This window comes from Mytilus trossulus, chromosome 1, assembly GCF_036588685.1.
Source record: "Mytilus trossulus isolate FHL-02 chromosome 1, PNRI_Mtr1.1.1.hap1, whole genome shotgun sequence".
Taxonomy (NCBI): Eukaryota; Metazoa; Mollusca; class Bivalvia; order Mytilida; family Mytilidae; genus Mytilus; species Mytilus trossulus.
The window spans coordinates 81,742,671-81,758,214 of NC_086373.1; the positions used below are offsets into that span (position 1 = coordinate 81,742,671).

Below are 15,544 nucleotides of genomic sequence, written 5' to 3' on the forward strand. Positions count from 1 at the left end.
ACACCTCTGGGACTATTTGATAGAGATCCTTCACACTTAATAGAGTGTTTTTTTCATCATGTGTAGTTAATTTGTTGCATTGTCATTTTGAGATGACCACATAATACTGTTTGAGATGACCATTTTTTTGGAGTTAAAGGACTTTGACCATTTATTTACTGTTTTTGGACAAAAGCATTTTGTTCAACAATTCCAATACTTTTTAACAGAAAGCTTTTGATACATGCTAGAGTTGTTGGCCATCATATGTAGTTGTGTCAGTTTGATTTGACCATTTCATTAGAGTTCTGAGAATTACTTATGTATTTACAACCCTACAAGTCTTTTTATGCCCCACCTACGATAGTAGAGGGGCATTATGTTTTCTGGTCTGTGCGTCAGTTCGTCTGTTCGTTCGTCCGTTCGTCCGTCTGTTACACTTCAGGTTAAAGTTTTTGGTCAAGGTAGTTTTTGATGAAGTTAAGGTCCAATCAACTTGAAACTTAGTATACATGTTCCCTTTGATAAGATCATTCTAATTTTAATGCCAAATTAGAGAATTTATTCCTATTTCACGGTCCAGTAAACATAGAAAATGATAGTGCGAGTGGGGCATCCGTGTACTGTGGACACATTCTTGTTTATTTGATGTCATATTCTATTTCTTAAAAAATTGTCAAAGAAGTTCAGGTCAAGATATCTATCAGAATTTGATCAGTAAAAATCATTAGTACATGTAGTGTGAAATTTTCTTAGTTAATTGAAAATGTTTGACCAAGGGTAGGAGGTTATATGAGAAGGAGAAAGAACCTCTTGGTTTGACTATTATATTTCTTCTAAGATTTGAATTTGAGTGAATTAAGAACATGGATAAAACATTTGTTGAAAAGCTACAGATAAAGGATGTCAAGCATCATGTCTTATATCCATGTCAGAGGTCTTTAATTAAAGGTTCACAAAAATTAACTTGTTTTCCAAATGCATGCTGCTATTCCAACCTACACAGAATCTTCATCAATTTACTCATTTATTTATGTGTCACACAAGGTTAATAGGAAATACCAAAATTGTCATAAAATCTTTCTGAGCCTCCACAGGAAGCTTTCGGCATTGTAACTTTGGTAATATAAATGGAGATTTGAAGTAGAATCAGCAGTTTTAAGCTAACAAGACTTTATTATCTTACAGTAGACAATTATCGACATTCTCCCTGTCTCAGACAGACAGCACAAACAGAAAAAATTGTAATCACAAATTTAAAGAAAATCAATTTTCTACTTAATGAAATTTTGTTGAATAAAAAGAAATTTGATGGTAAAAAAATTATCCAAAGAGAGCCTGGTGTACTGTTATCATTGGGGATCAGAATTTCTAGCTGTTAATGATATAACCACTGTGTATAAAAACACACTGATCAATATAACCAACAGGTTTCCATGGTAACTTGATTGTTTGATTGAGTGAGGGTCTGTAGAGATATCTGATCCATAATTAGAAATGTCTGCTTTTTTCCTATAGGGTTTCCCAATCAAGAAGGGAATCCACATTGATGTGGTCATGATAAATCTTTATCCAATAATATGACGTAATGTTTCTTCTCTTGTGGTTTTGGTATTTTTGCCTGAGGATGATCACTGCATGATGTAGCAATGTTTTATGCACATTTTTTCAGTGCAAAAAAATTGAGAAAATGACGTGTTTGATCATGTTCAGTTATATTGAAATGTTAAGTGTGTCTTGTTGAAAACTGGTTTTCTTTGATCTTCATCTTATGACTATTAATGCTAGACCAATATTTAGTTGTGGATACAGAAAAAATACAGAAATACAAGAATTTTATACTGGTACTACTCCTCATTAAATTAAATAAAAATAGATTTCTTCCTGACATAGCTTGTAATTTTAAAATGAATCAAACCTGCTATGTTAAAATGCATCAAATGTTGGCAAATTGTGTTGTGCAATTGCAGTCCTGATATCTCATTAGAAATTATTTTACTTTTGACATGAGAAAACTGAAAATTGCAGGTGTAACCTGTCTTTTCCTTCATTTTTTCATTCATGGAGAATAAGTAAGAAGATGTTACCATTATTAGTACACCTTTATATTGCAATATAGGTTGATCACTTCTCTGCTAAAGTATTATAATCATAATGACTATTCTTAGTTTCCAGAATCAAGCACAGTAAAAAACCTGAAAAGTCTACACTAAGATTCAAAAATCAACAAATAGCTATCAACCTGTCATGTTTTGAAGGCTTCAGAGAATAATCACTGATTATAAGATGTTTTATGGAGCCAAATTTCCCACCTTCTTGATTATCATTCACACTTTCATATCTGTTTAATATTGCACAACTAAAACGCTGTCTTTACCAACAATGAACTTTAGTTTAGGGATCTTTTCTGATATCACATATTTGTGTTCCTTACTGAAGATAAAACTTATTTATGTTGCCATTATTTTGTGAGGAAACATCACAAATCTTTTTAATATAAATAATTCTGATTTTTGTTGGCAGTGCTTTATACTCTTCATTCTAGAATCATTCTACAGGCTTAGGGGAAGTTGAAAAAAAATCAAGTCTGAAATATCTTTATAAGGGAGATAACTATTGATTACTAATAAAAATAAAAGCAAGCAAAATCTTTCCTCCCCAGTCAAATAGATTATAATTGATAAGGATGATGAATAGCAAATGCTTGAGGAATCTCTTGAGATATTAATGAACAGTCAAGTTTAACAGACCAACATCTTCTCATAGTGTGTGTCCCAAAGCAAATTCTCATTTATAAATTTTTTGAAAATCTGTACCTCTGCCATGAAATGGGGAATCATTATTTCTATCTTCTTTCTCCATCTGTCTGTCTGTCTTCAGTTAAGTTCTGTTTAGGTCTGTTCTTCTTAAACAGGTAGTAGTACATGAAAGATTTTTTTCCCAATAAAATATGTCATATTTTCCAAACATTTGATTCAGTCAATTCTTTTTGGGGGTTCAAGATAGAAGAAACATTCCTCTTAAAACATTACTATTTCTTAAGCCATCTATTATGTTTTATAATTTTGTGCGTTATTTTGTTAATATCTTGGATAGCCCTTAAAAATTAAAATGAAAACAAATCCTGAAATTTTATTATAGCTGTAATTAGGTGTTTTTAATACATATATTTTGCCGTATATCAGAAAGTATAAAAGTTACAAGTACAATTTTATCTCAATATTCATTTGAAGTTTCTCATGCAAAATTTCATAAATATGAAATCTCTCATTTCTGTGCCTGTAAATTGATCTACAATTTAAAAGAGTGCAAGGGACTTTTAACTGATTTATAGTGTTTCATGCTTACTCACAATATGCTGAATAAGTTCCATAGTTATTAGGAGATACATATAGGAATTGCCCTTGATTATGTTCATTTATTTTAGACAGAAAAATAAAAGCACTTTGACAGAGATAAATTATTTCTAATTGACAATGTACAGGACTTTTTGTGATAATGAAACAATTGTATGTATTTTCTGCAAATTGCAGTCCAGATGTTCTAATTGACATCCACAATTATTATTGTTAAAATAGTCAGAACCTTACTACTATAAAATATTAAATTTCTCTATTATTTTCAGTGCTATGAGAATACTCCTGACAAAGATACCTAGACACTGGATTGTTGATGAGAAGAAGGACGATGGATACACAGCTTTACATCTAGCCGCTCTAAACAACCATGTGGAAGTCGCTGAACTTCTTGTCCATCAGGTATAATTAACAATAGCATTTCTCACCAGCTATGTCAAACTTACACATGTTTTTATTTATTTATTATTTGTTAACCTATAGTTTTACATAATATGTCATAAAGTAGTGATTTAGGAAATATCAGCACTACTTTATAACATATTATATAAAACATTTTCCATATTGGTATGTTCCTGTTTCTGCCTGACTCATAATAAAGTACATCTTTTTTGTCCATCTCACATCTTATCTAAATTGTGTAGACAACTTCATTTTAATCTCAAAAGAGCATTATTTAAAAATATTCTATGAATGATTGAAGGACGATATATATAATATTCACTCAATTTCTTATCACACAATTCCCACAAGGTTCTCAAAGCCTTACTGATCGACAATGCTGCTGTGTATCTATTCCCTGGCAATAGTATATTTTGAATTGATAAAAAATGACATTTCTTTATTGTGTATTTATATTGTAGCCTTCTTGGTTACAATCCATATTATCTATTTCTATAAAATTGTGAAATTGTTCTTTAGATTTACTTCCCTTTGATTATTTTTTTGTTTTTTAGTCAAGGGGCAGCAACTCTAACATACCAAATGAAGAATCAAAGGTATGAAATAATTGTAGCTTCTTTACAAATGACCAATTGACAAAGATTTCTTACATATTTAGGAAGGTGTAGTTGCTTTAACAAAGACAAGCTGTTCCTCACACAGAATTACATACCAGTACAAGCACTTGTTTTTTTATGTATCATTAACAAATGTATCGGCCTCGGAGGTTGAATATTTGGCTCAAAAACAGATAATGGTTTTCTAACCCCAGCCAGTTAAAACTAGACTTTAAAATGGGTATTTGCTGCTTCTAGCTAAGCATACAGCATTTAGAAGTTAAAGAAAACATGGGAAGGCTCAGCCGTTCAGTCTAATACAAAGCAGGATTAATATTCATATTAGATTAACAAGCTCTCATCCTGGTTGTGTATATTAATTTAATGGTGGACAGTAAGCAGCTATTCGTCATTTTCAAAGGTCCAAATCACCAGTAAATGATTTAATATGAAGAAAAACGAAATTATGCCATGCTTGACCTGGCAATGCTAAAGTGATGTTTTACTTAATATAGTTAGTGGTATCAACCATTTGTTATCAGGTCAACATTTTCATTTATAAAGGTAAACTGTCATTATAAAGGTAGCTAGTGCTTCTGTTGTGGAGTGTTCAGTTGTCAGAATGTATTGTTCTTGTTATAGGGTAAAGCCAACATGGATATACAGAATGTGAATCTACAAACAGCTTTACATTTGGCTGTAGAAAGACAACACACACAGATCGTAAGGGTAGGTAATTCATCCATTAAAATCTCATGACACAGATCTAATTGTTGGATCAATTTTGCTATTCTCTAGGTCATTTTTTGTATTGATGCTTCTAAGCATCTTGTGTTCAGTCAAATTGTTATTAAAGTCACCTCTATGAAACAAAAAACATGGCGTCAGGCTATTCTCCTCTATTCCATTATGCAATTAATACTCTTGTATTACTCACCTCATTTCAAACATCACCTCAAATATAAGGTTAGTTTTCTCTGGTCTCCAGGGAATAACAACACTTATTTAATGTCATTTCAAAAACACATATTGTTCACAATCCTGTATCATACTTAGGTATACTAAAAATTGAAGGTTTCTCTTTAACCATTATGATTTTGTAAGTTATTATAAGATTCTAACATGATGTCTTTCAAATGCTTTGAGTACACACCTGTGGTAAAATATGAATATATTGTTTGGGCTGTTCCGATAGTACTCCCGCGTCATATGCTTTTTAATGAATGAGCTTCCCGACGTCATAGAAGGATGACGTCAGAATATAAGCATTTTACAGGAAAATACTTTCTTTTGAGCCAGAAAATCTTCACATCAAGGAAACGTAAACAAATGATGCTAAAAAGTGTTATATATGCCATTTTTGCATACATATAAGACAAATAAGGACAATTGTCATTTAGATTCAATCAAACCCTTCTAAATATTTTTTTGTAAATAGTTTAAGCATGTCACTTATTCAGTTGGCTTCATTCTCTGACGTCAATTTAATGTGCATTTATTTATGGGAAAGGCAAATAATGCCTTCACCTACAGCGCTTCAATCCAAAACAGTTGCCGTATTTGTCTCACTATCACTCAGGGTAAAATATTTATCATAAAGGACCAACCCGTGGTAAAATCACTATATATTGAAGCCCCCATGAATTATTTCTTAAATAGTGTTAGGAAAATGATAAAAGAATATGTACCTGATATAAAAATAAGAAGATGTGGTATGATTGCTTATGAGACAACTCTCCACAAGAGACCAAATGACACAATCATTTACAACTACAGGTCACTTCATGGCCTTCAACAATGATCAAAATAACTACCCGTAGTCAGACAAAAAATAAACGAAAAACAAATGAAATATTCAGCAATTAACAACAAGCACTGGCTCCAAAATGGCCAGGCACATACAGAATGTGTTGGGGTTAAACCAGTTGAACTAAATCAGTTGAAAAGGCTTCTTTTCTCATCAGATGGATACGAACAGACACATGTTACAAAAACTGGACATGGCATACGTTTGTTTTCATTATGATTTTGCCCTGGTGGGAATTATTAGTAATTAAATTTTACCCAGTTTCTAAAACTAATCGGTGCAACTCTCTGCTGGGGACATCCAGTTGTAATGCCAAACGTTTTCCCTATATTCAGCATTTTCCTAAATTAAAAAAGGCAGTGGAAATACACATCACACCATCCTTATAGACTTACTTTGTAGAAAATACTTATTTGAATGTTGTCTAATTTGTTTGCATCCTATATACACATGAAATATTTACCACTGGATATTAAGCAAACAACGAATCTATTTTGGCATTAAAGAATAAGTCCAAGATTTCATGATAAAGACAACAGCTGTTTAAAGCTTTCCCCTAGTGATATGACATTTATATTTAGTTTAGAAAAAGCTTGACATATATATTGGCTATATTTATGTTACTTTATCCAAGCAATATTTGTATGCATTATTAAACGTTCCATAAACATATTAGTTTTATAAATGTCAATAACAACAACAAAAGGGTCGATCCTTTTATATGAGTTTTGCCAAGACCATGCATGAATTAATAAACCATAGATCTGCTTTACAATATTCATGCAGCTTTGCTTTTATAAAGTATGTTCATGACAAACAGTTTTAAATATGTTCATAAATGCTATTTTATTGGTATATGTTGTGCAGAATGTATTAATTATTACCTAAAACATAAGATTTTTTATTTCAATAGAAGAATATTGTATTGAAAGCCAAATTAGGAAATATTGTTGGAATAGCACTTTGTTAAAATTGCATTGTTGTCATTGCAGTTATTGGTAAGAGAATCTTGTAATCTGAATATCCCAGATAAAGATGGTGACACACCCCTTCATGAAGCTCTAAGACACCATACACTGTCACAACTACGACAACTTCAAGATATGCAGGATGTTGGCAAGGTATATAATGATCAATACTGAATTTTGAAATATTTTACTACTGAGTATATATATTGCATCAATTTACAAACAAACAGTTTATAATGTAGAAAAAAATCTTAAGGTATCACCAAATTTATTTTTTGTTCACCAGCCGCCTAATGTCAAACAAGAGTTAGATAGAAACAAATATTTTTTTCAAACTCTTATTTTCTCGTGAGTTATGATATTTGTAAGTAATTTAAAAAAAAATTAATGGAAAGAATTATATTGATGCTAGCAGTGTTGTTTATAAAAAAAAAATTATGTCCCTGCCTTAGCAAAGGGGGGCATTAAGTTTAACCTTTGTCCGTCTGTATGTCAGTACATCTGTCTTTTCTGCCCGATGTTGGTTTCCGTTCTCTTACTTTAGTTTGCCTCAACAAAATGTTGTATAACTTATTCACAATGCTTATTACCACTAAAGACAGATTAAGTGTGGTTTCACTTTAGCTTCTTGTTTTTTTTTTTTTTTGTTTTTTTTTTTTAGAGTTATGCCCCTTTTAAAATGAAAAATTGCAGAATTTTTAGTTTCCATTTTTGTTACTTTTATATTGCCTCAACCAAATGTTATGAAACTTATACACAATAATCATCACCACATAAAACAAATCAAGTTTGTATTTTGGTGGCCTCACTTATATGGTGTTAGAGTTATGCCCCTTTATAAATAAAAAAAAATAAAGGAAGCCAATATCTGTTCTAAAAATATCAATGATGGAATTGTAATAAAAATTGGAGTTATCTTCATTTGTCCATAATTGTAGTTTAATCAACTACGACCAAAGCTTTATACAATTCAATTTTCACATCATCTGTGTCCCATGGACACATTCCCCATTTATATTTTTATTAAATAATGGTAGGAGCAAGGAATTTATTTTTAATATCAGGTAATGAGTGTTTGTATACAGAAATATGTGAAACTTCTTATATTTTTCATTTTAGTTATTGATGGGATTAGGAACTCCAGGCGCTGACAAGAAATCTAGTGCTTCTATTGCCTGCTTCCTAGCTGCTAATGGTGCTGATTTAAATATAAAGAACAAAAAAGGTCAAACTCCTCTTGACCTTTGTCCTGACCCCAATCTTTGTAAGGCTTTAGCCAAGTGTCACAAAGAGAGACATAGGTAGGTCAGATATATGTTAAAAAATATAATACAAGTATTTAAAAAAAATATTGGTCAAAATAATACAGGTATTATAGAAAATGTTGGTAAAAATAATACAGGTATTATGGAAAATGTTGGTAAAAATAATACAGGTATTATATAAAATGTTAATCAAAATAATACATGTATTTATAGAAAATGTTGGTCAAAATAATACAGGTATTATAGAAAATGTTGGTCAAAATAATACAGGTATTATAGAAAATGTTGGTAAAAATAATACAGGTATTATAGAAAATGTTGGTAAAAATAATACAGGTATTATAGAAAATGTTGGTAAAAATAATAGATTTTTTGCATTCTTCCTTATTCAAGGGATACCAATTTGTTGTGGAACTTGTGGATATAGGTATACCACAAGTTAAATGTTCACAAAGTGCAAATTTTCAATGGGCTTGTATACAAACTTGGACAAATCATGAAATCAATTTACCTGGAAATACAAGTTTTCTTTAACCCACTAAGAGTAAAATTAGTTTCCACCAACAAAAAACAAACTGCCAACCATGAATCCACAGTATTCTAAAGCATTAAGAATATGAGCATGTCCAACCAGCTTGGTCTAACAAGTATGGATCCGTTACTTTATGTGGGGATCATTCCCGAGGGTAGAAGTGAACCTCATTGTTAAAACCATATAGTGAATTATAGTTGCTTACATCCACACTTTTGATCTATGGTGGATAGTTGTCTCAATCATACAATGTCTCTTTGTTTTTATACAAGAATATAATTATACCCCACGCAACGAGTTACACCCCTTTGAACTTATTTACTTTAGTGTACTACTGCAACAGTTTGTCATCGTAACTCCTTTCAAACCACACAACAGAATTTCATGAAACCTTTTCAGATAATAAGGACATACTATGTAGTTGTGCATATCGACGGGAAATTGCAATTCAATTTTTTTTCTAGGAGTTACGCCCCCTTTGAACTTATTTACTTTAACGTGCTACAGCAACAGTTTGTTATCGCAACTCCTTTCAAACCACACAACAGAATTTCATGAAACTTTGTAGATAATAAGGACATACTACTTAGATGTGCATTTAGACAAGAAATTTTGATTCATTTTTTTCTAGGAGTTACACCCCTTTGAACTTATTTGCTTCAATGTACTTCTGAAACAGTTTGTCATCTCAACTCCTCTGAAACCACACAACAGAATTTCATGAAATTTTGTAGATAATAAGGACATACTATGCATGTAGATGTGCATATTGACAGGAAATTATTATTCAATATTTTTTCTTATACAATTTTTTTCCTTACACTTATTTGATTTCTCCAATGACAATGTGGGGACGTGGGGTATGTGAGCGTGCTCACTAAGGTTCTTTAATTATTCAAGAAAATATGAATTATCTAAAGGCTTTTTCATGAAAGACTTTTTTTAAACATCATATTTTAATGCCTCCTTGATAATTTTTTCTATTTTCAGTCCAACCAGTGGTCCACAGAATACTGTGATTATTCGTAATGACCAAGAGTCCTTACAGGAATGTATGGTGTGTTCAGATCTGAAGAGAGATACATTATTTGGACCATGTGGTCATGTGGCTACTTGTTCCCTGTGTTCTCCTCGTGTTAAGAAATGTTTGATGTGTAAGGAACCAGTAACATCTAGACATAAGGTAATTTTATTCTTTCAGCTCTGTTATGTCCTGATTTGGTTTATATCTGACTTGCTTCCAGGAACCTTCTTTGTGCTTGTTCTCTCTACAAATAGATATATACATGGCAGAAAGTTTCTTCGTAGCCAAAGAAAGAGGGTATTAGTTTTGGAGTGATTCATCTCCAAATGGGTAGTAATTTTTGTAGTATAATGAATAATGTATGAATCCTGTGTTCTATGTCTTTAAGAAAGAAATGATACTTTAATATATTACTTTTCCTAACCGAGTGGAAGGCATCCTTATTTTATGTGTGTGAGGCACTTTCAGTTTCAATTAAGGGCTAGTTATATGATATATGTAAAATCATTCTGTGACATATTAAAAGTGGATATATTATTGAAACTTGAAGAACATTTTGTTTTACAGATAGAAGAATGTGTTGTGTGCTCAGACAAGAAGGCATCAGTATTGTTTATGCCATGTGCACATATGTGTGCTTGTGACGGTAAGTGTGCTCAGACAAGAAGGCATCAGTATTGTTTATGCCATGTGTACATATGTGTGCTTGTGACGGTAAGTGTGCTCAAACAAGAAGGCATCAGTATTGTTTATGCCATGTGCACATATGTGTGCTTGTGACGGTAAGTGTGCACAAACAAGAAGGCATCAGTATTGTTTATGCCATGTGCACATATGTGTGCTTGTGACGGTAAGTGTGCTCAGACAAGAAGGCATCAGTATTGTTTATGCCATGTGCACATATGTTTGCTTGTGACGGTAAGTGTGCTCAGACAAGAAGGCATCAGTATTGTTTATGCCATGTGCACATATGTGTGCTTGTGACGGTAAGTGTGCTCAGACAAGAAGGCATCAGTATTGTTTATGCCATGTGCACATATGTGTGCTTGTGATGGTAAGAATGCAAGATAACATACTTATCTGTATTTAGGAAATGTGATATTTCAATTGTAGGACAATAGATGACCTTCATAATCAAACTTTTTTACATATCAATGCTTATGTTACTACGTCATAGTAAGAGTATATTGTTCAATGGTGACATTTATAGGTAGATTTTGGTCCAGTTTGTTCAATGGTAACATTTACAGGTGGATTTTGGTCCAGTTTGTTCAATGGTAACATTTACAGGTGGATTTTGGTCCATCCTCCATAAATGTAAAATTCATATACTCCCATTCAGTTTTGACAGTGATATTGAAGTGAGAAAAAATATTCAACGAGCTAGTTAGAAAAAAAGGAATTGCGTACCACAGCCACCAAATATAGGAAGTGACTTCATTATCAAGAGATCTAAATTTGATATGATATAATACAAGTTTAATTAATAGCCATGTAACAAACAAAAAAATCTTTTACAGACTAAAATGAAAGCTTTCTATTAAATGTCTGCAATGATATAAATAAAAGATGTCATACATTCTTTTGTGTAATTGAGTTGCTGTCCAGTCCACATATATACTGTAAATTCAGAAATTATTGCGTGCATTTATTATTGCGATTTTGTCATTTTAGACTTAAATGCGATTTTAATTATTTTAGGATTTTGAGAAATGTATAATTCATATAAAATATTTCAAAAAAAAGTTTAAATTATTACATTTACAACTCTGTCGCATTTTTGCAATAATAAAAACCTTACATTAATTTCTGAATTTACAGTACCATGATAATATGTTTAAAATTTGAATTTGTTTGTAGGATGTGCTGCATTGATGAAGAAATGTGTGCAGTGTCGATCTTCTATAGATAAACTGGTACCATTTATTGTATGCTGTGGAGGAAATCGTAAGTGTCAAATCCTTGTAACTGAGAAACATTATCAATTGCAATAAGATGATTTAACTAGTTTATTGACATTGATGGTTAAGAATAAAATATCAAGTGTGCCAAATATTCCTTAGATTCATAAAATCCATTTTGTAACAAGAGTCCATGAATCAATTTTTGCATTTTTGGGGAGTTTAAAAACATTGTACATACAAACATATAGACAACTTTTATTTTGTGAAACAATACATTCTGAGTTAACCCATTAAAACAAGCTCTATGAAAATAGAACCCTACCAATAATTAGGAGATCATATCATATAATCCATGTTGAAAACATTCAATGAAAGAAGTGTTCTATTTTAAAACATGGTCCATAAAAGAAATTGGTGCAGCTTGGATTTTAAATTTTATTGTTTTGTATATGATGCAAAACATACCAGTTTTAAGATTTAATTTGCCTAGGTATTGACTATATGGTCATGAAAAAGAATATTTTCACCTGTCCAGATAAAAGAGAACCTGTTGATATTTAAAAAAATTTAAATCTTACATTAAGTTTTTTTGGCGGGCGGGTAAAATCTGCTGCTTTCAAGAAAAATGGCTCTTGTACCATTGTTTCATAATATGAGGTACTGGTAGTAAGTCCTGTTAAAATATACAATATTGCCTTCACAACATAAAGTGCAAAAGATTACTTTTATCTATGATCATTGGATTCATGTGAATATAAAAAAGAAGATCTGGTATGATTGCCAATGAGACAACTATCAACAAAAGACCAAAATGACAAAGACATTCACAACTATAGGTCACTGTACAGCCTTCAACAATAAACAAAGCCCATACCGCATAGTCAGCTATAAAAGGCCCTGATAAGACAATGTAAAACAATTCAAACGAGAAAACTAACATAATTGTACTTTATAATGCTTTTATCTTTGTATTTATGAATTTTGCCTAATGCTATTTGTATGTTCACAGCACCTCCAGCCCCTCAGCCCCCAGGTATAATGAACAATGGTTCTAGAGATACCACCAAAGATGTACAGAAATTACAACAGCAATTACAAGATATTAAGGATCAGGTTAGATTTAAATGAAGATTAATTTTCTAACCTATTAACCTCTTAAACATTTTTATGATTTAATAAAAAAAAGGTTGTTTCACATTTAATTATTGTGCACTTTTTTACAACCGCAAAACAAATTTCCGTTCGAATAAGGTCATCGGCAGCATTGTCTCTGTTGTCCGAAGACACATTTGGTGTGCAGACAATAACTTCAGTTTAAGTAAATGGTCCGAGAACACAATTAATTCGTAGTGCATTTCTTTTAGAACATAAATGAAAATTAAAAAAATCCCACCTGCGCTTTCTCAATGAAACTTTTACAGTGTGTTGTACTACTTTTGGGACAAATTATATCAAAATTATAGAAAACTTCATCGTCTCTAACTCAAAATATGGACAATTTTATCTTTAGGGCGTCTTGAAATCTTTTGACAGCGTCCGAAGTGCTATATTTCAACCTTTTTCACCTGGACCAAATCACTACTTTCCTTTAAAATTCTGGACCCAAATTTCTTTACAGTGTAATTTCACCCCCCTACTTACAATTTGAGGCATTACACATGGATAAATTAATTTGGAAGGGGTATTCAAATAAATGGCAAGTAAACCACTGTTAACACTAGGGACTATATTCGTGAACAACGAAAATCAAGGGACGACAATTGTGGTCTCGGACCTAATAGGATAGAAAGAGTTGACAAATCTTAATAAAACTTGGTATGAATAAAGCTTAATAAATTATAAGACTGCTTGCAAAGTTTCATAACAATAGGATATATATTATAGACAATATGTTAAATTCTATACTCATCTGTGCGTGTTAAATTTTGACGTTAAAATTGAAAAATTTAAACTATCAACATGTAGGGCTTTAAAAATTAAAATATTGCAAAAAACTTCCTTTTAAATGCCTTAATATATCATTTATTATGTACTAAAAGCAATAGAGTACTCATTTAATTTATCAGACTTAGCATAATTATTTAAAAGTCAAATTTATATCAGCCTGGGCCTAAAAATTGAGGTTTTTCAATGTAAGGGGGCCTTACATGAAGATATAATATTTTCCAGCAATTTTAAATTTGTGAAGCTTTTTGGTTATAAATAATCCTTACATATGTATTGAATGTACTTTCAATGGAAAGAAAAGTTACAAATAACATATCATATTAGTTTAAAAGGTCTTAAGCGAAGTAAGACTAGAAAAAAATAAGGGTCAATTTAGGCAGTGCCACATATTTACATTAAAAAATGCATATTGAGGCTATAAGAAATAAAAAATTGTGTCTCTTTTATCACTTCTATACTCATGTGACATGATACAATAAATCTGAGCACAAAAAGGCTCTTGCAATTAACTTTTCTTGCTGAAAGTATGGTCTGATACAAAGATTTTTGGCTTTTTAGTGAAAAACTTGAATGCAATTTTAGTCTCAACAGGCTTATATTTAAACTACTTGCTATCCTACAGAAGAAAAGAAAGATATTATGTGAAATGGAACAGGTACAATAGACATTGTAAAGTGCTTTTGGTACAAATTTAGTGAGGTCTTTATAGTGGACTTCAAATTTTATGTACCAAGAACCCCACTTTTGACTTCATCCAACAGGGCGTTAGACAAGGGTCATTTATACAACACATTTTGCACATATTGTCTGAGATAATCTTCTTTTCTGTAGATTCTGAGTTCATAAACAAGTAAAAGAACTAGATAAAGGCATAGAAACACAAGTATTGACACATGGAAACCTGTCAGATAGAAAGTCAGGATGCCATGTATGCATCAATATTGAAAAAGCCTTAAAATGCCCATTTTGACCATAAAATGCCAAAATTGGTCATTTTTGCAGAAATTCTACAGAATAAAAGTTTAAATCCTTTAGTTTCATGCTATTTGACAAATTGATACCACCAAATCATTTAGGAAAGTTGCCAAAGTACAGATTCTATATTTACAGACTTCACCTCTTAGGTCCGAGAACACAATTAATTCGTAGTGCATTTCTTTTAGAACATAAATGAAAATTAAAAAAATCCCACCTGCGCTTTCTCAATGAAACTTTTACAGTGTGTTGTACTACTTTTGGGACAAATTATATCAAAATTATAGAAAACTTCATCGTCTCTAACTCAAAATATGGACAATTTTATCTTTAGGGCGTCTTGAAATCTTTTGACAGCGTCCGAAGTGCTATATTTCAACCTTTTTCACCTGGACCAAATCACTACTTTCCTTTAAAATTCTGGACCCAAATTTCTTTACAGTGTAATTTCACCCCCCTACTTACAATTTGAGGCATTACACATGGATAAATTAATTTGGAAGGGGTATTCAAATAAATGGCAAGTAAACCACTGTTAACACTAGGGACTATATTCGTGAACAACGAAAATCAAGGGACGACAATTGTGGTCTCGGACCAAATCGATCTCTATGAAATATAATAAGAAGGTTTAATACCACAAAAGGATGCTTGGGATGATGGTCCCAACTGTTTTGGAATAAGGGGCCCAATAGGGGCCCAAAACTGGTATCAAACTGATGTTCAATTACTTACAAATTGAACATAAAAATTACTGATCACAGTTTTCAAATGATCACCAATAGTTTA

General features: G+C 31.6%; 1 protein-coding gene across 2 annotated transcripts in view; it reads left to right on the forward strand.

Moving 5' to 3' along the window:
* LOC134687016 (E3 ubiquitin-protein ligase MIB1-like) overlaps positions 1–15,544 on the forward strand; it is a 69,213-nt gene that overhangs the window by 50,271 nt on the left and 3,398 nt on the right. Inside the window, exons 14-22 of one of the 2 annotated variants that reach the window (XM_063546935.1) lie at positions 3,605–3,737; positions 4,292–4,333; positions 4,976–5,062; positions 7,133–7,261; positions 8,228–8,409; positions 9,896–10,088; positions 10,497–10,575; positions 11,790–11,876; positions 12,843–12,946. In XM_063546935.1, the coding sequence (XP_063403005.1) occupies positions 3,605–3,737; positions 4,292–4,333; positions 4,976–5,062; positions 7,133–7,261; positions 8,228–8,409; positions 9,896–10,088; positions 10,497–10,575; positions 11,790–11,876; positions 12,843–12,946 (1,036 nt within the window). The remainder of the gene's footprint in view (positions 1–3,604; positions 3,738–4,291; positions 4,334–4,975; positions 5,063–7,132; positions 7,262–8,227; positions 8,410–9,895; positions 10,089–10,496; positions 10,576–11,789; positions 11,877–12,842; positions 12,947–15,544) is intronic. The other variant, XM_063546944.1, reaches the window with a different exon arrangement.